The sequence below is a fragment of the Chenopodium album genome, chromosome 15, assembly GCF_948465745.1.
Source record: "Chenopodium album chromosome 15, dcCheAlbu1.1, whole genome shotgun sequence".
NCBI lineage: Eukaryota > Viridiplantae > Streptophyta > Magnoliopsida > Caryophyllales > Amaranthaceae > Chenopodium > Chenopodium album.
The window spans coordinates 41,480,402-41,507,273 of NC_137848.1; the positions used below are offsets into that span (position 1 = coordinate 41,480,402).

The 26,872-nt window shown below is 41.1% G+C and overlaps 1 protein-coding gene and 1 long non-coding RNA gene across 6 annotated transcripts; both read right to left on the reverse strand.

Annotated features, from left to right (window-relative positions):
• Positions 1 to 3,240: 3,240 nt before the first annotated feature.
• Positions 3,241 to 4,332, reverse strand: LOC145581185 (F-box/kelch-repeat protein At3g23880-like). Its single transcript, XM_081638240.1, has one exon. It carries the CDS (start codon positions 4,330 to 4,332, stop codon positions 3,241 to 3,243), a length of 1,092 nt encoding a protein of 363 aa, XP_081494366.1.
• A 15,389-nt stretch (positions 4,333 to 19,721) lies between these two features.
• LOC145582245 (uncharacterized) lies at positions 19,722 to 26,580 on the reverse strand. Of its 5 annotated transcripts, none has more exons than XR_014099840.1 (6): positions 26,290 to 26,580; positions 24,712 to 24,834; positions 23,926 to 24,017; positions 21,371 to 21,526; positions 20,920 to 21,174; positions 19,722 to 20,080 (listed from the first exon to the last, which is right to left on the reverse strand). It is a non-coding gene; the product is annotated as an uncharacterized LOC145582245 (long non-coding RNA). The 5 variants fall into 5 exon arrangements; XR_014099842.1 differs by having other exon boundaries at positions 24,953 to 26,580; XR_014099843.1 differs by having other exon boundaries at positions 20,945 to 21,174; positions 24,712 to 26,580.
• Between the last annotated feature and the right edge of the window lie 292 nt (positions 26,581 to 26,872).

A 26,872-nucleotide genomic window follows, 5' to 3' on the forward strand; every position in this document is an offset into this window, starting at 1 on the left:
GGAGGGGATGATTTACAAAAATATAGCTTTTAAAAAACTTATCTACGGTTTTGCGTTGAAATGAAACTTATTTACGAAAATACAGTCCACGTAGGCTCGGTAATACATTTGGGGTAATTTTTTCTTTAGAGACAAACCGCTACCTTAAGTAGCGGTTATAGTCTAAAACCGCTACTTAAGGTAGCGGTTTGTCTTTAGTACTTCAACTAAAGATACGGAGTAGCAATTTATAAAGGGTAAAACCGCTACCTCAAGTAGCGGTTTTAGTACATAAACCGCTACTTGAGGTAGCGGTTTTACTCTGAAAAATAAAAAAATAAAAATAAACTTATCCGAGCCTACGTGGACAGTAGTTCCGTAATTAAGTTTCATTCCGACGCAAAAGTGTAAATAAGTTTTAAAGTAGCCATACTTTTGTAAATCATCCACTTGGAGGAGGAGGGTTGGAGTATGTCACTGCCTTGGAGTCATTACACTTTTACTCCTAAGATCAATTGAGCTTCTCTGAAGACGAGGTCAATGATGATGGCATGCCTTGGAGATACCTTCATCAGAATCTCCGTTCTTAGAATTTTGACCACCTCAAAAATATGAAAATTCTACCAAAGGGAATGCAGTACTTGACCTCCCTTCGAAGCCTTACCTTCGATGATTGTGAGAATTTCACTGCCCTGCCTGAATGGATAAGCTGCTTATCTTCCCTTCAGTCCCTGTCCATTGAAATATGCAGTGCCATCAAGTCATTTCCTGAATCAATGTGCAACCTCATTTCTTGCATTTTTAGATGCCTAAATTTGATATACAGCATTAGGTGAGTATATTGGCCGGAGTGTGTACTACCTTATCTTATTTTGGCCGAAGATTGTACTACCTTATCAGGCATGCAGTGATTCGTTCTTTATTTGTCCAGTCCCATATATGTCAGAGTAAGTATCAGCTGTAGCCTGTTCTTTCAGTTTGCCTCACGCTCAGGTTCTAAACATTTGCTCTCAATATATTAACTCCTTGCCCTTTTATTTGTAGTCACTTCTTGACGAAGTCCTGTGACACTAGTGAAGTTGTCAATGTCGTAATTCTGAATGACCAGCCTTTTGTGTTTTTGATCAAATATGATACAGAGTATCTAAAATCTAACAGAAGCCTTTTGCCCCAGCGGTACCTAGTGTATTTATGCAAAACTTGATGCAAAATCATTTTACTTAATTTAGCTCATTCCTTATATCATATCAAGTAGTCTACTTATTTCTGTATATGCAACAGCTTTTCACAAACAAGTTCAAGCAGATTCTCTGTTGTAGCGGCTCCTTCAAGAGGAATGAGTACAGTATGATAGCTACGGCCCTTAATCTGCTGTTGAGACATCCTTAAATCAAGTTTTCGGATCACCATGCTAAACTCTATTCCACCAGGCCCACCCACATATCTTCAATTTGTACTGAACATGATCTCATGCTGCAGCCTGCAGCTATGTTCAATCAACTCACATCATCTAATTTTTAGTTCTTTCTGGTTGGTGTATCTTGGAGTGATCGAGTAGCCCATTTATGCTTACTATGAGTTATCTATGTACAAAACATTGAACTCTATGTGCTAGTTGTAGCTGCCTAATGATTGAATTCAGCCATAATTTGTCAGCACCTGTAAGAAGCTTTCGGAATAAAAAGATTTTGCCTTTATTTCTAAGTAAGATTGAAATTATTAGTTGCACAAATCCTAAAAGTAATCCTGGACGATATGTAAGTAATTTTCGTTTAATAAGCTTTAGATATTAGATCTTGTTTATAAACTCAGGCTTTCGAGATCCCAAAATATTATTTACTGCACTTACTGAACATTAATACAAAAACATCATCGACATATACTTCGCACTTAATAATTAACATGTTGCAATTGGGACCAAAATAATATAGGCCATACATCCATGACATATGATTCTTTTTAATCTCAAAACCTCACATGCGAGCTAAGGCATGCACCACTGTATTACACCATAGTTGAGTGGCAGAAATGAAAGAAAACAAAACAGAGCATTTAGCTTCCACGGCTTGCAACATCAGACAGCGCTACTAGCAGCCGAGTATGCATCTCTCTAAAGAACAACCGTCACAAAGAAAATTGGATGCCAATTATAACTATACTGAACTTTTTTACCAAATAAAACCAAACAAAGAAGTATTAAGTACATAGCATATTTGTGCCTCAAAAAATAACAAGAAATCCCCTTTACAATTACCTAAGGGCATAGAGCGAGGGTGGAAAACAAAAATTCAGAGGATCAAGTAGTAAAGGTCAATAGAATAGAAAATGGAAGTGTTGAATACTGATTTAGAGGACGTGCAAAATCAAGGCAGAGAAGCGAAATTCGAGGCAGAGTTTCTTGTGTAGGATAGAAAGGTAAATGACAAACTGTACAAGAAAAGTTGAAAAATATATACAGTAGCCAAGTTAAATTCATATCACAGGTACCAAGTTAGTATTTAAGCATGATCTTTTCAGGGAAAGACAGTTAGAAGCTTAGAGATTCTTTAAGTTGTCATAGATAAGTTATCAATATTACATGGTTACAAGACAGGCATACATAACAGAGGTGGAAACATTATAAAAATTCTTTTTTCCCCAGGAAAGCATAGATAGAAATGCTGACCACACCACCAAATCATCAACTGAAGTCCCCTATGACTGCTGGACCAGTCATTAAGTCCTTAAATCTTAAATATTCTTGCAAAGAATACAAACTTAAAGATGTAACATGTACTACTTATAGTGGTTTAAATCAGACTAAAGACGTGTTTTCAAAGACACAGAACAGTATACACCAGAATCCAAAAAAATTTATGAAGATAGCTCTACAAGATGAGTAAACACTCAAAGGATCATCCTATATATCATCACAGATTCTCCATACCGCATCATATAAATTGGTGCTCAGATTTTAAACAATATTAGAGATACAGGACATGCAAAATTCGTGTTTCTATGACAGAACCAATTTCAGTATAGATAAAGAACAAGCAACATCACACACTGAGGCAAGGGCTATGAGAGATTCTCAATATACAGTAGTACTACTAGCTTTTTCCTTTTGTTTTACACTCTAAATTCTCCTGGCTGGTAAATTTGATTGTTCTTTTACAAGTCTAAAACAAAGATACTCAAATGAAAACAACAAAACTTAAAGCTAAATTCTCTACATACTTAACTCTACTTAGCTGCTTACTGATTACTGCTTACTGCTTACGCTTACTGCTTATCAATCAGGTGTAGCTCCAATGCTCCATTCACCTCAGATAGGGCCAAGCTTTCAACAAAAAAGTCTATGAACATTAGAGAATCATCCCTTGCAAGATTTAGTAACCTTTTCAGTACTTTGATGTTCAAATCACAACACCGCGACAGACTATAGCAACGTAGAGAACGCATGGCAGGAATGATTGCGCTCACTGTATGATAACTTTTAGTCCAAATAGAGTTAACGTTTCCTGAATTCTTCAAAACCCAGATACTATTTCCATTTCTAGCCACATCAATTAGAGCCACTGAGTTGTCCAAAATAAAAAGCACTCTTTGATCAACCCCACTCTCATCCAAATCCAATTGTGGCAACTCTCCGAAAGTGAAATGTTCACGGGCGCAGTCGAATAGAGCCATATTGGTATATTTCATATCGCAGCTTTTCACAACCTTCTCTACAGTGTTCTGTGTTACAGTATCAATCAAGAAATATAGTGTTCCAGTATAATACACCCCATTTGGCTCAAACAGCCAACCTCTTCCCACATATTCATCAATGTCTTTGGTATACCAAGAACCCACACTAACAGCATAAATATGCATCAAACCAGCCTCAACATCGAACACCAGAATTTTGAAATCTTTGACTGATGCATCATAACCAAGTGAAACTACAGAATTTTGATGTAAAGAACACTGAGGAATCAACAAACACTTCATTATTGAAGGATTGTATAATCTAAACTGTTTTTTCCAGGGCCAAAAAGCAAGTATTAATCCATTGACATACCCATAAATCCTAAGATTACAATCCTTTAATAATTCATCAGAAATTCGAAGGGTGGTAGAATGACGCAGACGTAGAAAGTAGTTCTTACCATATTCCAAGGAAATCAAAAGCTTTTTTCTCCTATTAACTTCAGAAACGTTTAATTGAAGAGAAAAAAAACTTGGGTTATCAATGAGAATACGCCAAGATTTACAAACTGACCTGAACTCTAAAATTGATTTTAATGGAAGTCTTGCAAGGATTTCTTGCAATAATTCTTCAGGGAGTTTCTTTGTTATATCCATTTGAGGGAGTTTCCTTCTTATATCCATTTGAAAGATTGAAGCTTGGCCTGGAAGAGTTTTAATGGTGAGATGAAAGGAGGGAGAAAAAGGTTTGTAATTTTAAAGAAGCTGGAATTTTAGAAATCAGTAATCGATTGAAAAAGGTTGACTGAAATGTAGATTGGAATAGTATTATATAATGTATTAAATGGGACGAGGTGCCCAAAAGACTTGTTCATTTTTAAGTGACTAATATCTTTCCCTTAAAAAATAATAATAATAATAATTAAAAATAAATAAAAAAATAAAAAATAAATAAAATAAAAAAATAAAAAAAAAGGTGACTAATATCTTGTCTTTATCAAGTAATATTAGAGAAAATACAAGTTTATCTTGATGATAAACAAAATATGTTGGTCTCAAAAAAAAAAAAAACAAAATCTGTTTATCTACAGGTACAAACGTCATTTTATGTCTTTGAGTTGGGACTATTTTGTCATTTCAACTGCAAACAAAATTTTATAATACATGTTCAAGCTGATGGCGTGAATTGACGGAGAGGCAACAATGAAGAACATCAATGGAGAAATTCAATGAACAAAATCAAGCTCAATGCAAGTTTCAATGGAGGATATGGTTACCCCTACCCTTTGGGGTTGACCATATCCTTAATTTCACTCGTTTTCATAAGGTTTTCGTTTTTATTTGGCGCAAAGCCGCCGTCATCGTTGACGGAAAGTGGTGTCGATCCTGTCGGTGAAAGCTGGTGTCGAAGATGTTAAAAAAGGTGGTACTTATAGTGTCGGTGGAAGGAGGAAGAAGACGGAGGAAGAAGGAGATAGGTTTAATGGAGGTTGAAGCTTTTGACGGAGGACGTTAAATTGAGTGACATCAGCATGATGTGTAAAGTAGGTATTGTTCAAGTTATTTACGAATTGACCATTAGATAAACAAAATATGTTTATCTCGATGATAAATGGGGGCTCCCCCGAAATATCAATCGAAATTTTAATTTAGGAAAATCAATTATTACATATCCTCTCCTCTTCTTAATTATCGCACTTTAATAGACGGTCTGGCATACATGTTAACGTACAACTTTGACCCTTAACATTTGTAGTTATTTATTATTAAAAGTATAAAAGGTTAATATAATGAAAATATATTTAAATTATAATAATCCAAAGATATTTGGCAACATTTAACTATTTGGGGTGAGCAAATAATCAGAGTACCCTGAACTAGAATCGGAATCTAGATTTCGGAACCAGAACCTGTACAAGAGGTTTCGGTTCCGGGTAGTAAATTGGAAAACCTGTTGCAACAAGTTCAGGTTCAGGTTCTCAGTTTTTTGGAATCGGAACCTATAGCGTAGGATACCCTGTAACCTGATAAAAATATCACTTAAATTCAAATTATACAATAATTCTAACCTATTTTTTAAAATAATAAATATCAAAATTATAATTACAAATATATTATTAAATTTGCTTAACAATTACTTTTAATTTGTTTTATTTGCGAGTTATAAACATTATAAATTAGTAACCATCTAGTTTTTTAAAAAAAAATCTGCTAAAAATTATCAAGTTATAAGACAGGGTATCCTAAATCGGAACCGAAACCTGTAAGTTCCGGTTCCGGTCCCTAATTTCCAAGAACCTGTTCAACAGGTTCTGATTCCGGTTCGCAGTTTGAGGAACCTGTTAAATCGATTCCAGTTCGCAATTTGAGGAACCTGTTGCAACATATTCCGGTTCCAGTTCCAAGAATTTTAAACGGGGGCATCCCCGTCACACCCCAGATTTACTAGCCGTTTTTACTGCTCATCTCTCATAGGGGAACACGTGTCACAGGCGCCACGTGGCCCGCCACGTCACCCCTGTGAGGGGCAAATGTTTAGGGTAAAAATACCCTAGACATGTGGATCAATGAGAGAGCTCCACGTGTCAAGCCCTGGAAGGTCATCAAAGGCCACTCACCAGCTGACACGTGGATACCTCAGATATCAATCAGAATTGCGCCCTTCAAGGGCCCAATTCCCAAGAAATCCGCACTGTGCGGCGCAGCCCACCAAACCTAGGTCAGAATGACCTAGGGAGGGGCACATTTCCCAAAGACCCTATAAATAGGGAGATATTCCCCCATTTTGGGGACACATTCAATCATTTATTACACCCACTTTCTCTCTCATCAGAGAACTCCTAATCTCGGAATCCGAGAAGATACCCACCTAAATTTCCGCACTTCTTTGTTCTCTTTCGAGTTTCTAACTTGATCTTCGGAGGCGGACCTCCAACAACCGAAGTCTCCGTTTCTTTGCAGGTGCAGCTCGAGCTGGACCAGACTTTGTGACGTAACTCTCCCAAGGGACAAAAACACCCAAAACATTTGGCGCCGTCTGTGGGGAGAGTACCTCAAAGATGGTTCAAGAGTCTGTACCATTTCCTGATCCCAACAATCTACAACCGGTTACTCAACCGGGTAATTCAAGTATTCCTCAACCGGAACCTCAGCCGGTGGTCTATACTGACCAGGAGGATGATGATGACAATATGGAGACGTATATGGCCGAGGATGGGTCATTTATCTCCAAATACATCCGTTCCAGAGAACAACTGGAGCGACACACAAGCCAGGCGGGTCCAAGCAGGCCCCTGGGCGACCAGAAGGGGAAACCCAGACGGCCAGAGGATCAGCTCCAGTCACCCGGGACGAGCTCATGAAATTCATGAACTCCTTCAAGGGTGAAATCAAGGATATGATCAACAAAAACAAGGCTGGCTCTAACAAGGGTCAGTCGGCTAAAAAGACTCCTCTAGCTGAGAGGAAGAAGCCGGTCAAGGACAGGCGGCCAACTCCTCATCCCAAGGAGAAGGCAGCTGCAACACTTGACTGGACCAAGATCCTTCTACCGAAGGGTCCTCAGAGGCACACCCGGCAGGATCAGCCGGGAGCCAGCAAAAAATCAGCCTCCGACGCTCGGCACATCATTGAGCGTAGGAGAAACCAGCTGCTGTCTAAGTCAGCCTCCACCTCGAGCTTCCCAGACAGCTTCAAAGAAACTTCCGTAAGGAATTCAATGTCCTTACATGAGAGTTGGACAGGCGGCAAATCCGTCCATACTGACCCTCAGATGATGATCGGGTCTGTCCCGTATGCGCCCCAGGCGCAACATGGGCAATATGGCCTTCAATTCATCCAACCGGCCCCCTTTGGAGGTCAGTCGGCATACAACAGTGTCCAGCCTCTGGACTGGCAGCTTCGTCTGCTTAGACTTGGTGAACAACCGTCTGCGTTCACCAAGAGTATAACCGAGGCGGCACAGCCGGCCAAGGTTAAGAATGTGTTGGTAGGTACTTATGATGGTACCTCCAACCTGGAAGACCACCTTATGGCATACACCAACCTCATGTATCTACAGGGGTTGGATGATGCCACTTGGTGTCGATGTTTCCCGGCTACATTGAAGGGCATTGCCCAACCATGGTTTGACAACTTGCCAGCCGGTTCTATTGATTGCTTCAAGAAGCTTGCCTTCTTGTTTGCCACCAACTTCTCAATGAATATCCCTGCGAAGAAAACAAGTCTCGACTTGAGCACCATTAAGCAAGGGAGAGAGAGAAGGGCTACGCTCTTATGTCAGGCGGTTCAATCTGATAAGAATTCAGATTCGGGGACTGTCTGACGAGGTAGCATTTACAGACTTCTTTAAGGGTCTGAGAGACGGGTCGACCTTTAAGTTCGACCTTGTCAGAAAAGGGGCATTCACATTGCAAGCGGCCCTGAGGGAGGCGGAAAGCTACATTCAAGCAACCGACCTCTGCTCGCCTGGCAGCCAGTCAGACTCCAAGAAGTCTGAAAAGCAAAAAGACAGCCGGTCTGCTCAGCCGGCAAAGAAGAAAGAAGAGAGCAAGAAGAGAAAAGAAGTCTGGGCGGTTAGTGACTCTAACTAGCCGTCCCAGAAGAAAAAGAAAGAGTTTAAACCGTACGTCCCCAAGTACGAGTTTAACAAGGACTGCAACTCCATCCTCATGGAGATTAAGGACCGGTTGTCCCTTGAGAAGCCGAATCCAATGAAGAGTTCCGTCCAGTCACGGAACAAGAACAAGTTCTGCAAATACCATGAGGAAGTTGGCCATGACACCAACGACTGCTTCAGCCTTCAACGGGCGCTGGATTGTCTGGCTGACAAGGGGATGCTGAAATCCTATATTTCCAAGTCCAAAGGGACTAATAAGAAGAACCAGGGGCAGTCGTCTAAGACTCCCCAGCCTACTAGTAGCTCGAACACCGACAAGGAGCCGGTCTACACCATAGCAGGCGGGTTCTCATGTGGTGGCCCTACCATCCGGGGCACCAAGAGCCATCTTCGAAAGATGGATAAGGATGATGATGAGCAGGCGTCTGCCAGCTCCACCTTCCCAGACAATCTGATCACTGAGAAGGATAGGGGCAGCGTCCGCCGTCCACCGTCTGCATGACGACTCGGTCGTCATTGAATGTAAGGTCGCCAATCAGCTGGTTGGGCGGATCCTTATTGACACCGGCAGCTCGTCGGACATCATCAGCCTCAGATGCTTGCAGAAGCTGAAATACAAGCCCAGCAGCATGCATCCGGTAACCCATCTCCTGGTTGGCTTTGGCGGGGGGATGGTGTACCCAGTCGGACGGATTGATCTACCCATCCGGCTGGGAGAGAAAGGAGAAGGACGACACCTGGTCGTCAAGTTCTTGGTAGTTGAGGAGCTGACCGCCTACAACATCATTTTGGGCCGTCCAACTCTCAACGAGGCCAAGGCGGTAATCATTCCTTCCCTCATGCTCATCAAGTATGAGAAGGATGACGGTTCTGTTGGCTCCCTGAATGGGGATCAAAAGACGGCCCGGGAGTGTTACCTCTCAGCTGTCAAGTCCACTGTGGCCTCAAACGGCCAAGGGAAGGAGCCAATAGACCTTGACAATGTCAAGGACGTCAACTCAACCCCACCAGCAGCCGTAAAGAAAAGAAAAGCTGCTCAGCTGGTGGAGGTGAAGAAAGAGAAAAAATAGCAATCACTGACCGGTGAACGGTCAGATGAGCTCCGTCCCCAGCCGGCTGGTGAACATTTTGATATACCTCTGGATGACAGCCGTCTAAAGCGTACTGTTAAGGTGGGGACGGTTGCTTATGCTAAGTTGGGTGCAGATTTGCACCTTCTGCTGAAAGAATTCAAAGACATCTTTGCCTTTGAAGTGGAAGAGATGCCAGGCGTCAGCCCGGATCTCGCTGTCCACAAACTCGCCGTGGATCCAAAAAAGAAGCCCATCCGGCAAAAGAAAAGAAATCATGGCGAGGAAAGAAGTCAGGCGACAGCTGCCGAAGTCAAAAAGCTGCTAGACGCTGGGTTCATTCGGCCATGTAATTTCCCCGACTAGGTGGCGAATGTTGTGCTTGTAAAGAAGCCGAATGGAACCTGGCGCATGTGTGTTGATTACACAGACCTCAACAAGGCATGTCCGAAGGACAGTTATCCGCTTCCAAAGATCGACAGTCTGGTCGATTCTACAGCCGGTCATGCCCTGATGAGCTTTATGGATGCCTATTCCGGCTTCCATCAGATACCCCTGTGGAAAAAAGATCAAGAGAAGACGGCCTTCGTCACTGATCAGGGGCTATTATGTTATACTGTGATGTCGTTTGTCTTGAAGAATGCGCCTGCTACTTTCCAACGGATGATTAATACAGTCTTCATTAATCAAATTGGGAGGAATGTAGAAGCGTACATTGATGATATGTTAGTCAAATCCAAGCAGCAGACGGATCACCTTGCTGATCTCCGAGAAACCTTCACCACACTCAGGCGGAATAAGGTCGTGTTAAATCCTAAGAAATGCGTCTTTGGTGTTGAGTCTGGGAAGTTTCTCGGATTTCTGATTGATCAAAGGGGGATAGAGGCTAACCCCGAGAAGATACAGGCGGTGATTGACATGAAGTCACCCCGCACAGTCAAGGAAGTTCAGAGACTAACCGGTTGCCTGGCGGCATTGGGAAGATTCCTCAGCCGGTCAGGTGACAAATGCCTTTACTTCTTCCAAGCAATCAGGAAGAAGACTAGATTTGAATGGGGAGATGATGCTGAGGCGGCCTTTCAGAAATTGAAAGAACACTTGCACTCTTTGCCGAGGCTTGTTAGCCCTCTGCCCAAAGAGATGTTGTACATGTACCTAGCCGTCTCAGACCATGCCCTCAGTGCTGTTCTCCTTGCTGAGACAAACGGCATCCAGCTCCTTGTCTATTTCATTAGCCATGTGCTAAAAAATGCTGAACTTCGGTACCCCATGGTTGAAAAATTTGGCCTTGCTCTTTATATGGCATTCAAGAAGCTAAAGCCTTATTTTCTAGCACATCCGGTGGTAATTTACACCGATCAGCCCCTCAAGCAACCAATGTCCACCTTGGAGTCATCCGGCAGAATGTTGAAATGGGCTATTGAAATGCAAAGTCTTGAAATCACTTACGAACCAAGAAAGGCAGTGAAAGGTCAGGCGTTTGCCAACTTCATTGTTGAAATGACTCGTCCGGTTCCTCCGGATAATCTTCACCAGGTTTGGAAAGTGTATGTAGACGGGAGCTCTACGAAGAACGGCTGTGGTGCAGGCGTTATCTATGAGTCTCTAGAAGGAGACAAATTTGAGTATGCACTACGGTTCAAGTTCCAGGCCTCAAACAATGAGGCGGAATATGAAGCCCTGCTAGCCGGAATCCGCATGTGTAGGGCAGCAGGGGCAACAAAGATTGACGCCTATTCTGATTCACAGTTGGTCGTTAGCCAGTACCAGGGTGTGTATGAAGCAACCCATCCGGCTATGATCAAATATCTTCAGGCAGTCAAAGAAGAGGCTGGGGCACTTGAAGAATTTCATCTGAGTCAAGTGCCCAGGACAGACAACAACCAGGCGGATGCGTTGTCCAAGTTGGCATCTTCCGCCTGCTGTGACACGCCTCGGTCAGTCTTTTGGGAAGTTCTTGAAAAAAGAAGTATATATGAAGAGCCCATTGGAATTCTGGACCGAAGCTTTACCTGGATGGACGGCATCCGGGCATACCTAACAGGCGGCACGCTCCCTGATTCACCACAGGAGGCAGCCGTCATGAAGAAACGAGCGGAAAACTTCGAGATGAGAAACGGAGAGCTCTTCAAGGCAGGTTTTCTGAAGCCTCTTTTGAAGTGTGTTACCCCAGAAAAGGGGAAAGAAGTTCTCGAAGAATTGCACGCGGGATATTGCGCCTCTCATATAGGCGGCAAATCCTTAGCCGTCAGAGCCAGGCGGCAGGGTTATTTTTGGCCCACTCTTGAGTCAGACGCCAAGGAGATGGTGAAAAAATGTGACAAGTGCCAGAAGTTTGGCAAACTCATTCATCGTCCGGCTACTGACCTGACGGCAATCCACAGCCCAGTTCCGTTTGCTAAATGGGGCATGGACATCTTAGTTCCTTATACGCCTGCTCCAGGCGGAAAGCGCTATATTCTTGTGGCTGTGGACTACTTCACCAAGTGGGTAGAGGCGGAGGCGGTAAAGAACATTAAGACAAAGGATGTCATTTCTTTCATATGGAAGAACATCATCACCCGGTTTGGGGTACCTATGTCTATGGTGTTTGACAACGGCCCTCAGTTTGAGACGCCTCATCTCAAAACTTGGTTGGGAGATCAAGGGATCTCAAATTGTTTTGCATCAGTCGGCCGACCCCAAGCAAACGGCCAAGTTGAAGCCTTCAACAAACTCATCTCAGACGGCATCAAAAAGAAAATTGAAAGAGCCGGTGGTTTATGGGCAGAAGAATTAATTCATGTCCTATGGGCCATCCGGACAACTGCAAAAGGGGCAACCGGCGAAACCCCATTTCTCATGGTATACGGTGCTGAAGCCGTCTTGCCCATCGAACATTACGAGCCGACTCTCAGAGTCATGCTTTACGATGAAGAGGCAAATTGGGAGGCCATGCGGCTGGCATTGGACTCCCTCCCGGAACGCAGGGGCAATGCTGCCTTGCGTCATGAGATATACCGTCTGAGAATGACGTGAGCCTACAACAAGAAAGTGCACAAGCGCCCTTTGAAAGTTGGCGACTTTGTGTTACGAAAAATGGAGGCAACCGGTAGGGCCAATGAGCTTGGAAAGCTAACTCCTAATTGGGAAGGCCCCTACCGGATCTATGATGAAGTTAGAGATGGCACCTACCGCCTGGAAACTCCAGACGGCAGACGCCTGCCTAGAACTTGGAATGTAGATAACTTAAAACAGTACTACTTCTGAGAATTGTAAATTTTTTAAACAAGAAGTCTATCAATGAAAAGTTGTTTTTTGTTTTCAATTTTATTACTGTTATTGCTATTTGTTTTTATGCCGTCTGGACAGTGCACAGACGGATCATTCACATTTATTAAACAGCTAAGTTTGAAACTTAGCAGAAAATAAGCTAAGCACAAAAAGGCTTAGTGGCTACACAACCGGTCCTGACTAGGACATGAGGCCTATGGCCGGATGGTTGCTTACTTTATAAAATCGCCTGTTCCAATACGGAATTGGGCGTCCGACGACACCCCTCCGGGTGCAATCGTCGCAGAGAGCACTCTATTGTTTGCTCTACGTACGCATGCAGACGGCAAAGATTGAACGACCTAATCGGTCAACTCATAGCCGTCTGACCAGAATAATCTAGGGAACGACTAAGTATGCGAGAAACCGGATGTACTAGAACATCAGCCGGCTATCGACTGAAGTTCCTACTTAGATTATTTATTCCAAAGTTGCACAAGTTTCCCTGATAGGGCAAATGAGCTTTGTGTAATGGCTATGCAACTACCCCAGACGGTAAATTACCGCCTGGGTAAGAGGCTGGAACGCCTGTTTCAGTGGCCGGCTGTGCACTTGGTTTGGGGCAATCACCATTGTGATTGATTGGCTTACAAACATCTCATACTCTTCAAAGTATCAAACGTTTCCAAGCCAATCAATCAATCTAAGATGAAACCAACCACACAGCCGCCCAGGGGCAAGGACAGCCGGATTTCTATCTGCCGCATGCTTTTTATAAGTTAGGCAAAATATCAAGTATATATGTATATGCGAAAATTCAAAAATCAAACGCAAATGGAAATGTAAAAAACCGACTAAGTCGGAATACTTCATAAATTAAAAGTCGGCACAAAGGCCGAATAAGATTGTTAACCAGAAACACATCCGGTGCAAAGAGAAAAGAAAATTGTTAACCCTACTCCCCAGTCGGTAAAACTACAAATTTACTCGGCATACAAGCCGGAAAAGAAGAGAAGATGGCATACTGCCGCAGAAGAAATTGGTGGCTGACTTAAAGCTGCTGAGGTGGCTGCTCGGGCTGGTCCTGACCGGCGGGGAGGGCTCCTGACTGATTCTCAGCCATCTGGGGCTGGCTGTCTTGGTTTTCTTGGCCCTCAGTCTGCTCCCCTTCATCGTCCGAGACCTCATATCCCAGTTCAGCAGCCCAGGCCTTGAAGCGAGGCGGAGCTGCCTCTCCTAGAACTTGGGCATCATACACCGCAGTGGCGTAATCATACCGAAGCTTGTAGACTTCAAAGTCTATGTCTGGGTAGAGGAGCCCCCAAGTTATCTTCAGGCGGGCCTCATTGTCCCGCTCATTCTCCTCAACCAGCCGGCGCTGCTCCTGAGCGACCTCATCACGATGCTGGATCCTCAGGTTGACCAGATCTATCCCCAACCGGGTGACGTCCGCCCGGAGCTTTGTGTTCTCCTGGTCAGCTCCCTCCAATGCCTTGAGATCAGATTGAGCATTCTTCAGTTGCAGCTCAAGGTCATTGGCCCGATTGGTGGCGGCATCGTTAGCAGCCGTCAGATTCCGGATCAGCTCCTCCTGTTTCAACTCTACTGCTTTAATCTTTATTTCAGACATATAGTTAGCATATTCAGCAGAGTTGAGTTGTTGAGTGGCCCTCTTTTTGGCATCATTTACCTCTTCTTGCTTCCGCCTGAAGGGGCCCCGCAGCCCATCCACTCTCAGCATTACCTAAAGAGGGGGTCAGCCGGAAAGTTAGTACTTAACAAAATAAAAGAAAAAATACAAGTGTTGAGTTGAGATCAACTTACCTCCGCCAGCTGGCCCATGATCCGGTCAAAATCCACCACCTGCAGATCAGGCACGGAATTCTTCTCAGACCAGGTGAGGGTCCTCACCATCCTTTTGGCAAACGCCGGGAGGTCAGGTGGCCCGGAGGTAACATCTGCACCATAAGAAGTACTTGGTGAGAGGGTTGCAGCATAGTTGGCATTCATTCGTTGCCGGCTGCTTACTGAACCTCCAGAAGGGTCGACCATAGTCTTGACCCGCATAAAGTCAAGTGGCCAAGGAAGTTCAATACTGATCTTACCTTCAGTTTGGGGCAGTGGAGTTTCCCCCTCCCCAGCCGCTGCAGCACCGCTTGCAGCATTGAGTGGCTCGCCACTCTTCGATGCCTCAGAGGCATCCGGCGCTTTCTTCGTTGAGCGCTCCGAGTTTTCGCTCAGAGCCCTCAGAACAGAAGGAGATTTGCCTCCGGTCGTAGGACGATCCGGGTTGGCAGAAGAAGTTGACTGAGAAGGATTCTTCTTGGGGGATTTCCCAGCCGGGGATTTATTCAACTCCTCACCCGGCCTTTTGATGAACTTGGAGATGGAGCGAGGAATGGTTTTGACGGCGCCCTGCAAAGGAAAGAGCAAAAAGTTAACAACCGGCAAAAAAAAAAAAAAAAAAAAAAAAAAAAAAAAAAAGTCAGGCGGTCTTACCCCGCCCTTTTTGGCCTCCTTGGCCTCAACAGCTGCCTTCTTGGCCAACAACTGTTCCTTGCGCAGCAGCGCAGCAGACTTAGCCGGAGTCTTCTTGGGGGCCACCATGTTCCTTGCTTCCTCTACAAGGAGCAAACCAAGAGTTAGTCAAATAATTGAAAAAAATTGAAGTACATAAACAAAGACGGCAAATCTGCCGGATGCAAAGTGGATCTACCCTTGGGAAACATGGTGCTCAACCCGCAGGCGGACAGAAAAGCCTCGTCCTTAAAGAAGTCCGGATGGGGGATCCAGTTCTTTGGCACAATTATCTGAGTCCCATCCCCCAAGGGCTCAGTTGTGGTCTCGAAGAAACCCGGCTCCATTATTTGTTCCCGGGCTCTAGAAGAGAGCGGAGGAAGGGCACATTTTCTACCCATGAGAGCCGGTTCCTTATTATACCGGCGCAGTGTCCGGTTGTGTCTCAGCGAGGGGGAGGAGATCAAGTAAAACTTCTCCTTCCACCCGGTCCATTTGGACACCTTGTCCAAAGACATCAAATATTGGGGCAGGGTGGTAAGAGTATACCACGCCCCATGACCGCCTGGGGCCTTGCTCATGTAATGCATATGAGCAAAGGCTGCGAAGCTGGGGTCTATGTTCTGAAATTCGCAGGCGGCAATATAACTTAGAATATTGACCCACGATTTTGGGGTGAGCTGCCAGACGCCCAGATCATACCCCTTGAGAAGTTTTCTTATTCCCCTGTGAAGAGGGAACCGGAGGCCGGCTTCTATCACCGCCTCGAAGCAAACAAAGTAGTTGTTTGCATTTTCTATGTCGTCCCCCCAGGCCATAACAGCATCCCCAGGCGGAATTATGATATCCCACCCCTCTCCAAAGGGGTGTTTCTGTTTGAAAGCTTCAAAGCCGCTTTCCAGCAAAGCTCTATCACCCGGAAGCATCCTTGTCTTCTTTGGGTCGGGAAAGGTTGAGGTTTTAGCCGGCTGCTGATAGTCAGCCGCAAAATTGTCCTGCTCAGAGCCGGAAGCCTCTGACCCTGATCTCTCGGCGGCCTCTTCACCGCCTGACCCCTCTTCCAATTCTTGGGAGGAGACGGCATCCTCACCGTTTGCCTCCCTTACGTTGCTTTGGGAAGAAGGGGCATCATCAGTGGAACCGTCCTGCTCATCCGGACCATCATAGTCCTCATCTCTAACCACCTCATCTCCGGGCACTTCCCTAGCACCCCGCCGTCTAGGCTTAACAGCCGTTTGTTTCACTCTGGCCATTGTGTCCTGCACAGACACAGAAAGGGAGGAATTCGGGGATGAGCAAAGCAGTTCCGACTGACCAGAAAAGGCACCCCCGGTTCTAGATTCAGCCGTACTAGGAGACCGGCTGAATGTCCTAGGCAGTGCCGTGTGTGTGGATGGAGAGTCCATTTTTTATTTTCGAAGAATGTATACAGACGGAAATGAAGAAAAAGCTGAAAGAGGGTACAGGCGGTTACCTTACTTTAGCTCTGAAAGATCTGAAAACTGCAACAGACGTGTGACCGGGTGCTGACAAGTACGCACACGGGAATCTTGAAAATCTGATGCAACGGAATCAGAGTATCTCTCTCTAAGAATCTCTCTTTCTCTCTCTAGAAAGTCAAAATGATGAAAATAGTGAGAGAAGGGAGGGGGGGTAAAACTCTATTTATAGAGGGGTGAAACGGGGGCATCCCCGTCACACCCCAGATTTACTAGCCGTTTTTACTGCTCATCTCTCACAGGGGAACACGTGTCACAGGCGCCACGTGGCCCGCCACGTCACCCCTGTGAGGGGCAAATGTTTAGGGTAAAAATACCCTAGACATGTGGATCAATGAGAGAGCTCCACGTGTCAAGCCCTGGAAGGTCATCAAAGGCCACTCACCAGCTAACACGTGGATACCTCAGATATCAATCAGAATTGCGGCCTTCAAGGGCCCAATTCCCAAGAAATCCGCACTTTGCGGCGCAGCCCACCAAACCTAGGTCAGAATGACCTAGGGAGGGGCACATTTCCCAAAGACCCTATAAATAGGGAGATATTCCCCCATTTTGGGGACACATTCAATCATTTATTACACCCACTTTCTCTCTCATCAGAGAACTCCTGATCTCGGAATCCGAGAAGATACCCACCTAAATTTCCGCACTTCTTTGTTCTCTTTCGAGTTTCTAACTTGATCTTCGGAGGCGGAGCTCCAACAACCGGAGTCTCCGTTTTTTTGCAGGTGCAGCTCGAGCCGGACCAGACTTTGTGACGTAACTCTCCCAAGGGACAAAAACACCCAAAACAATTATCATCAAATTTAATTTGCTGCAATCCCATTTATTAAAATTCAATTAAACAAAGATTTAAGAAATTAAAATGAAAATTTACGATCTAGGGCTAATTTAATTTCTGAAAAAAAAATAAATAAATTAATGTATAAGTTGCTGAGAACACTTAAATTGAGGGGTGAGTTGAAGAAGTTCTACTCATCTTGAAATTTGTGATTTGGGTTGAAGGTGGAGTTAAATGTGAAGAATTGTTTGCATAATTAGCGTTTTAATGGAGGAAATGTTGGAATGTAAGTGAATATTGAGGATTTTTGAGAGGTGGAACTGTGTGTGTGTGCAGATTTTACGAGGTGAATGAAGGAGATGAGTCGGAGATGGGGAGAAGGTAAGAGTATTTGATTTTGGGCTTGAATTTCCATAATTGAAGGATAAAGAGTGGTGAGGGGAGGAGGAAGGTGGAGCCAAAGTCAAAGGGTGGTGAGGGGAGGAGGAAGTTGATTGAGAGATTACGAAAATACCCCCGGGAGCACCTTCCTTAAGGTACTCCCGGAAGTATATAACAGGAGCTGGCTCACCCCTAATCACTACTACAAAATGGCCTTAGAGCTCAAAAAAAAAAAAAAAAAAAAAAAAAGGCCTCTTGCACTATTTTGTATTCTACTATATTCCTGTATTTCCTCTTTTTGGTTATTAAAACAAAAACTAGTTTTTGGCCCGGACGATGCCCCGCGTCATTGATTATATTTTATTATATTGAAGTTATTTTTTAAAAAATTCAATATTAATTGTTTAATTAGTCACTTTGATTAGACATTATAGGGAGTAAACTAAAAAATATATGGTGGAAATATTTGATCCCATCAATGGTTACAAAATTACAATATTGAATTGAAGTTGAAATTAAAAAAGGAATTTAGGTATGCTTATTAATTGAATAATAAATAATAAAACAATAATATAGTATTGAGTAGTTAATACAAAGTTGCGAAATAAGGAGCATTACAGTCAAATTAGAAAGTTACATCGCGTAGTTTAAATCATTCTATTAAGAACAATAAGTATTAAGAGGAATTGATAGTTTGATAGTAAATGTCGTTCTTATGTTTAGTGATTCAAATTATATTTCAATCATAATTATGCATTGAATTTTGATATTTAGTGTAGAAGAATAGGTCTTGACATGTCATTGCTCATGTGGCGCCAAATTTATTAAATGAAGGATGACACATGGCAATACCATGTTATCCCATTGAGTTTTAATAATATTATAGATATTACCTAATAATAAAATTTATCCTGTAAAAAAAAGGCCTCTTGCACTATTTTGTATTCCTACTATATTCCTGTATTTCCTCTTTTGGGATATTATAAAAACAAAAATATTACCTAATAATAAAATTTATCCTTAAAAAAAAAGTTTGTGTTTCGTGTAGTCCTGTATGTACAATACTTGTACCTATGATAGAAGAGACGAAAAAACTAAAACCAAGGTACTACCAAAACCATACAAGTATACATAATTTAACCCATCCAATCAAGTTTCTAAAAAGTTTTATTCATCCATTTATTTTTTTTACACGGTAAGGTCAACAAGACCCCAACCGAAAGCTCCTATCACAGAAAGTCTGGCTGGCAATGCTCGGAGGGGGTAGGGGGGATGGGATTTGTGTCTGATGAGAATCAAACCTCGCATTTCAAAAATGCGAGGCGACCTCTAGGCCACTGCTCTAAGAGGCCTTTCTCCATCCATTCAAAATATGTTCTATACAACCTATCCAAAAAAAAATGTAGGCAAAATTACAATAATTGATACTAACTTTGTGAAGTTTTGCAATTATTCATAGCAACTTATATCACTTGCTAAATTGACACCAACTTGCTACAAAAATTACAAATTTGACATAAATAACACTGAACAACTAATTTTACGTAACTATTGGAAAGATAAGACTATATAGATGTCATATTGTCATGTGTAGAGTATTATTGAATGTTTAATGTCTTTAATGTCAATTTTATTCTTTTTTAGGCAAGTTAGTGTCAATTTAACAAGTGACACAAGTTCGTGTCAATATTTGCAACATACCCGTAAGTTAGTGTTAATAAGTGTAATTTTGCCTAAAATGTATAGTCGATTGGTCAGGCTTAGAAGAGACGTAAAAAGAGAAATACAAAATTACAGATTCCTAAGAGGCAGCAGTGAGTAAATTGCTCCGGTTCAGAACTGGACTCTTGCTTCGGTTTTAGCCCAAAACCGGAGCAAATAATGCCCAAAAAAATAAATAAAATACCAGTTTTGCAAATTTTTAAGCAAATTTAATGCAGAAGCTGATATAAATATATATAAATATCAATTTTCATTACAATTTTTGTTAATAATACAAATTATTATATACGTAGTATACAACAAGCATAATAGCAAATTAAGGCAGTAGTTGTGCATAAACTAAAAGCTAACACCACCACCATAGCAGTCGTACAAATTATCAAAACTGAACTTTGAACAATCATTGGATCATAGTTGAAGCAATTGCATTAATGTCATGAAGTGTCTTCAAGAGTTTACAAAGACTTTAGTCACTGCTGCTGAATTTGTACCATCGCTTAAAGGTAACCTGTTCTGAGGTCTCTTATCGAAGCAGTCTGCATTAAGAGTTCCTGGAAGTTCCCTAAAGTTCTTGTTGAAGATAGAATATGCACTGCAAATAAGCATAAACAGACATTAGGATGCCAGTCACGTACAAAAATAACCAATCAGAAGAGTGTATCACCCCACCATAGGAGAGAGAGATTCTCTGCACCAGGCTAAACCAATGCCTATGAAGTCCCACAAATTTAAGCTACAATCAAGTTCATTAATGGACATTATAGGTGAAACCAACAGAAGGGTACATTCGACGCCAGACTAATAAACAGAAGCATATTTTTTTTTTTTTTTGACAGATGGGAAACCAACAATCAATACCATCTAGGCTTCCTAGCATAACTTATTGGATACAATCTTTATCATGCTTTCATACACCAAGTCCTTAACAAAGCAATAAACTAAAGGGTTAATTTTGTGTTTATAATCTGTCTTTCGAGGGTGGGTGGGGTGGGAGGGGGATAGTCAGGCTCATTAACAGAAATAGGTCAGTGGGGTGGGAGGGGGATAGTGAGGCTCATTAACAGAAATAGGTTAGTTGATATGGAAAGAGAACCACTGTGCTACAATTCGTGTCTTGTTTATTTTGCTTCAATTACCAACTCTGCAAGTAACTCTGCATACAGGCTTGTTCATGAATAGGTAGTTTTGATTTCCATTACCAAGGCCCTAATTTTTAGTAGCTAAGAAGGTACATGCTGATGAACTCCTTAGTTTCTATGAGATTGCTATGATGGACACATGATTATCAAAACAAAGTTCAAAATGAAAATACCTAAATCATTTGGAAGCATTTGGAGTAAGGAGTTCATCCATTCTAAAGAGATTTTCTAATGAAATGAGTAGTTAATGACTTAATGACATTGTTTGAAATGTTAGAAAAGGTCAACATACTCGACAAGTGCACGTAGCAATGTACCATGGAGGCTGTTGTTTCCATGTCAGTGCAGCTCATCACCAAATCCAAGTAATCCATCGCTTCATGAGGAAGTAACCCGTCGATAAAAAAGAGGAATAGGTGAGAATGAGTCCCTAGCATCACATTAATACTCTGTTCAACAATTTTCCTTTGTCGATGGTCAAATCAGCTGCCTCCATCAGTGGTAACAGATTTTTCTCCTCTTCATTGAAATGTTGGCTGCAGTTCTCCTGTTATGCCCAAAAAAGATCAATAGCCCAGAACCAGAAAGCTACTTCCTCAAATAGTATGAAGCACATCATGGAATTTCATGCTGTGTCAAATTTATCAAGGACTTGTTCACAAGCTCTTACACAAATGAAATTGATTTGATAAAAAAAATCTGAGTGATTTAAAACTCAATGACAGTGTTGCAACCAAAAATACCTGCAATGTTTGCAGTCGAGCAGTAAGTCTACACAAGGCCAACCTATGGATAGAAGTACCAACATCCAGAACTCACACAGATTTGATATCTTCTTTTATTCCATTCATTACAGGGCAGGTCCCTTGCATGTTCCTCAGTCACACATCTACATACCTCTGCATTGTTTATCTACATATCATGTCAGAATCTGGAACATAAAATTTACAGCCATAGTGCCATGTTCAGCACTTAAATCAAAGGATACATAATTTGTAACTAACCCACCTGGATCATAAAATGATAGCAACACAAAAGGATTGAGCATAAACTATCAATTTGCATACAAAATCTTAGTACATTATCATAGTTGCAGGCTGCTTGCAGCCTCAGATCAAACAACACATATGCAATAGTTTTAGCACTGGCGTAAACCCATATTAAGGGTAATAATTTTTGAGAGAACGGCTACAGAAGCAGCTGGAATTCATACATCACGGAAAATGAATAAATAACCACTCAGGAGGCAAACCTTCAAAAGGTAAATCTAGCACGGGTTGTAGCATATTAGCCCACTATTCAAAATTGCACCAGATGAAAGCCTAAATTGTGTTTCCGGATTTTATACCTAGTTCTCTATGGTTCTTGGTGTCACTTGGTAAAATGTTAACATGTTCGGTAATGTAGCTATTTGAGTTGTGGTTCAAAGAAAGCACGTAAGCCTGTAAAGGTGACATTAGTAAGACTTGTGTTTTATCCTGAGATCTTACCCATAATCAAGCAAAAAGCCTTATCTCACAAAATGTCCAACAGAGTACAGAATCATCAACGCCACATCAGACCAATATACTTGAAGCAATCTTTAGAGATTCTAACTTCATTCAAAACCACAGATATTGAAATTAAAACTAGAATATTTATTGAAAATTTGTAAGCACCATGTGTAGTGGTTATAGTTGACGTATTGGTTCAGAACTGATCTCCACACCCCACTTTATCTGGTACTATCTGGTACCAGCCTTTCTCAAATAAAACATACTACCTCCGTTTCTTATTAAGTGCAACAAAGATATATTTAATGTCTCACAAATAATACCCTTTTGTTGCACATGATAGAAACGGAGGTAGTACATAAACTGAAATCCTCCATATACATAATTATGTCTATGCATTTCAAAGATGCCAGTACCGTTAAAATACAACTCTAGCTTTGGATCTTGGTAATACGAAAGGTTCATGATTTGAACAAGTCAACAACAACGAGCATAGTAGGTTTCAGCTTCAGCTCAAACCTACTACCATTCTTAGGCTATCAAAGGCTCACATAGCAACCTATGTCTTCTATATCTTTCTTTATCTCCCCTTCCTACTACCATTCTTCCTTGTGCCTGTTATTCCAATGGAATTTTTCCCTGTACATAAAACTCTGAACTTTAAACTAGCCTACCATAAGTCCCACACCTCATTTGACTAATTCCACTAAGCTCGATAGCAATAATGCCCATCCTAAAACTAAGAAGTCAAACCATCTCATTGCATGATTACACGGCTGAATCCAAATTACAAATTCTCAGTAATTCTTAACAAAATTGTTTCACAATAATTAAATGAGTAAAAATAAGCTAAGTGTGGATGTATCATATGCATTATTCAAATTATAGTTGTGTATTAATGTATAGCACTAGCTTAAAATTGTGCAACAACAACTTTCTCAATTTACATACATACAATGATACAAGTATCAGATTTTCACACTACATTTTTGTGAGTTATGCTAGTAATTTTGTTTTCCCATACTAGGGTTGTAACTCTAAAGAGTGCACCAAGAAACTTCTTAATTACATTCAAATTTACTATAGTTAACTACAAACAAAAACATCATTTATAAATTTGTGTAGATTCACTCCTTCCACTTTTTTCCCCAATATTTTTATGTTTCTAGATATTCAAGTAACTTCAATATGTCTTGGTGATGTGCAAATGACTTGCTACAAAACCCCTACACAATGAAGACATGCATGCATACCATAAGAAGTTTCTCTAGCAACAAAGCATTATTATAAACTAACAAGTCAATATCATGGATTCTTTTACAGTGTTATTCTCTATATTTTCAGATTAGAACAAAAAACTTCAAGGACCTCAAGCAGGTTAGTATAATTATAGTCTTGCTAACTCTACCCTACAAGAATATAGGGAATGAGAGAAATAAGATCCAAATCCAAGCAGAACATTCAATATTCTGGTAATTCTACCCTTCAAGAATAAAGAAACCGGATACGAGTATGCGACAAATTATATTCTGCCAATTTAGTGATCCAGATGCAAGATTCGAACTATTAGAATCATATCACGATTTCAAATAGTACGACGATCTTTAAAATTTGATGGAACAAACAAACAATTTCAGACTGATGGAACAAACAATTTGATTGAAGGCTACAAGTAAATTACATGCATTGGATCCAAAAAGAATATCTTTAGAGTAGCATTGATATATTGGCTCATTAAAAGTTTAAAAGTTAGATTAAAAGTTAGAGTAGCATTGATACATTAGATTAAAAGTTTGCATTGTTACCTGACTAGTTCAAGAGCATAGATGTTTAACAGAATCCGAATTTGGCTTGGTCAAAATAAGAATAGTATGGGGATTACTGTCCCACTTGAGACCTGAAACATGGATAAAGTAATCACTCAATTGAGACAAAGAGGAGCTAAATATAGAAGAATACAATTCAGTAACAAATTTTCTTAGTCACTGGATAATCTTAGCACATGACCACCTGAGTACCTACTTAATTTTACCAACTTAATTTTACTAACTTACCAATACCCCTCATGTTTTACAGTCCATACAGGAAAGTTTTCCCACATGGTGATATACACACTCGAGCTAAGCTAGTAAGTTACCAAAACAGAACTGAACAATGAGCAGTCAACCTTCAAAAGATATGTGGGGTTCGGAAAGCTAGTAAAAGGATTAAATTATGTTGATAATCTTTATATGAGCTGTTTGAAGATCAGGCTCATTAAACATCTTATACTTATACATAGGATATACCGGCCATAATAAACCTCTTAACTTTCACAGTACATAGAATTTGTGCCATAGTAAACCACACTCCATAATATATCCAAGAATCAGTTCACAGAATTTCATCAAATCTCCTTGACCATATAGGCATATACTAATAATTAATATTGCAGTACTTAAAATACTACAGCACCAATTAATTATATATATTGTACATGAAAAATACTACAGTACTCAAAATCCAGTTAAAATCAAGGAAACATGAAACTGGTGAATCTTAAAAAAATAGTTGACAAAGCCACAATGAACAGCTTAAAAGTATGAACCTGCCTCAAAAATGTATTTTTCTAGGAGAAATCGAGCCAGCATGTTTCCTAGTACGCGTGATGCTGAAAACAAACCTGTGATCCAACTAAATGCTGCAGCCTTTTTGGAATCCTCAATAACATTTGCCTATGAAAGGATAAAATTTCATTTTTAGTAATCAATTCTTCGTATGTATTGTTTCCAATTCAGAAAATACAGCAATGATGAGTTGAAGGGGTTAGTTCTTGTCGGGAAAGATACACACACAATCACAATCTTAAGCGGAAGCACAACGATCTCATTTTCCCCTTCTCCTTCTCTGCCTTCCTCCGGAGCACAAAACAACAATCCGACCGTTGGATATGCAGCATGGGACGGCAGGAACTTTGTGTAAAAATTTGGAGTCGATCAAGCAACGTTTGACCATCTGATCGAGCTAAAACCGTGACAGCTTCTATGGAGAAATTCCCTTCTCCTTCTCTGCCTTCCTCTATTTTGTGCGTGGGATTTGTGTGGCTTACTGTCCACTCTTCATTTCCAGCTGCTCTCCCTATTTCAACCCCTTACTTTGACTTACTCACCTTTTACTTCATATGGGCCCAAGAGTAAATACCCAAGTGGTTATGCCATTTATATTAGCCCACTAAAATGGGCTTCATCCTCCAAGTAGGAGGGAACACCCCAACAGTTCTTACAACATAGGCTACAGAAATGCAGAAGATACTCCCCTGGCTTATAATATAGGAAATTATTCGGAGAGTATAATAAGCATACACAAATTCTCTGGATAGATCAATTGCAAGTAAGGCTGGAAGAAATCAGATGAATGGGTATTATATGTAGTCAGTTAAACAACCTCTGGAAATATAGAACAAAGAGACACTAGAAGAACAATTTGTTACAAATACGGGTTTTGCAACTCCATATTTTGATCTAATTTGAGTCATTTTGAAAAAAAATATAATAAAATAAAAAAAGAAGCTTGAGTTAAGGTACAAAAACGACTATAAGGAGGAATGGTACCCTTGTTGTATTTACTAGTGTGAACACCAGAAGCAAGGGGACTCCAGGTGGTGAGACCAATACCATAGATGGCATACAAAGGAAGAATACAGAAAATTAGAAAAACAAAAACAACCACCTCAAACAAAAAAAAAAAAAAAAAAAAAAAGGTGAATGGAGAACAATAAACTCAGCCTTTTTCACCAAGCTTCTTTCAGGTGGTGATACTTCTTTCAGTAATTCAATTAACAAAAACCAAACTCTCCAATACAAAGCATCATAACCAGATTTTACAGCAAGCAAAAACTTGTTAATCAATCTATGAACAACAAGCATACAATTAATTCACATAACAAATCCAAGAGACTTGTGACTTCTTCTTCCTCCTAAAATTAACCAAAAACTAATAGAATTAAATTGAAATACAAAAAATATATACCCTAGAATTTCACACAAGATATTATTCCAATACGATGTTATATTTGCAGCTTAAATTTAAAGAGATTAAACTAAAATACAGATGTTTCGTACCCTAGAATTTCATTCAAAAATTTTAGCTTGAATTGAAAGAGATTAAGAGTAAAAGAGAGAAAGATATACCTGAAAAAGAACAAATCCACCCAAATTTCCCAATTCACAACCAATTCCCACTGTTCTCATTTTTCAACAAGCACCCACATTGACTCCTAGCATTGCGATTTGGACATGAGTTTAAGAAAAGCACGCATGAGGGGAGCGGAAGTGGCTTGAATGCAGCTCGTTTCAAAGAGCAAGGGGATAGAAGGAAGGAAGAGCACTGAAGTGGTTCTCTTTACCACCGGCGACCTGGCGGAACGGACTTCTTTTCTGGCGGCTAGAAGGACGATGAATTGAGGAAGAAGGTGAATTGGGTGCGTGTTAGAGGGAGAAGAGGAGGAGAATGAAATTTCAAAGGAGCCTTAAATAATACTAGTATATGAAATATTTACATGTAAAGCTAAATTTGCACAAATATTATTGAAAATTGAAGGAATTTCGGTAAAAAATTGGGACTATCATTAAGGGGCGGATGGAGTATAATTTTGGGCGACTTATAAAATTAAGTGGTTCGGTTAAAAAAACTGGAGTATTATTATGGCTCCAGTTTTTATAAAGCCCGGAGTATATTAAAGTTAACGCTCCAGGTTTTTTTTTTTTTTTTTTT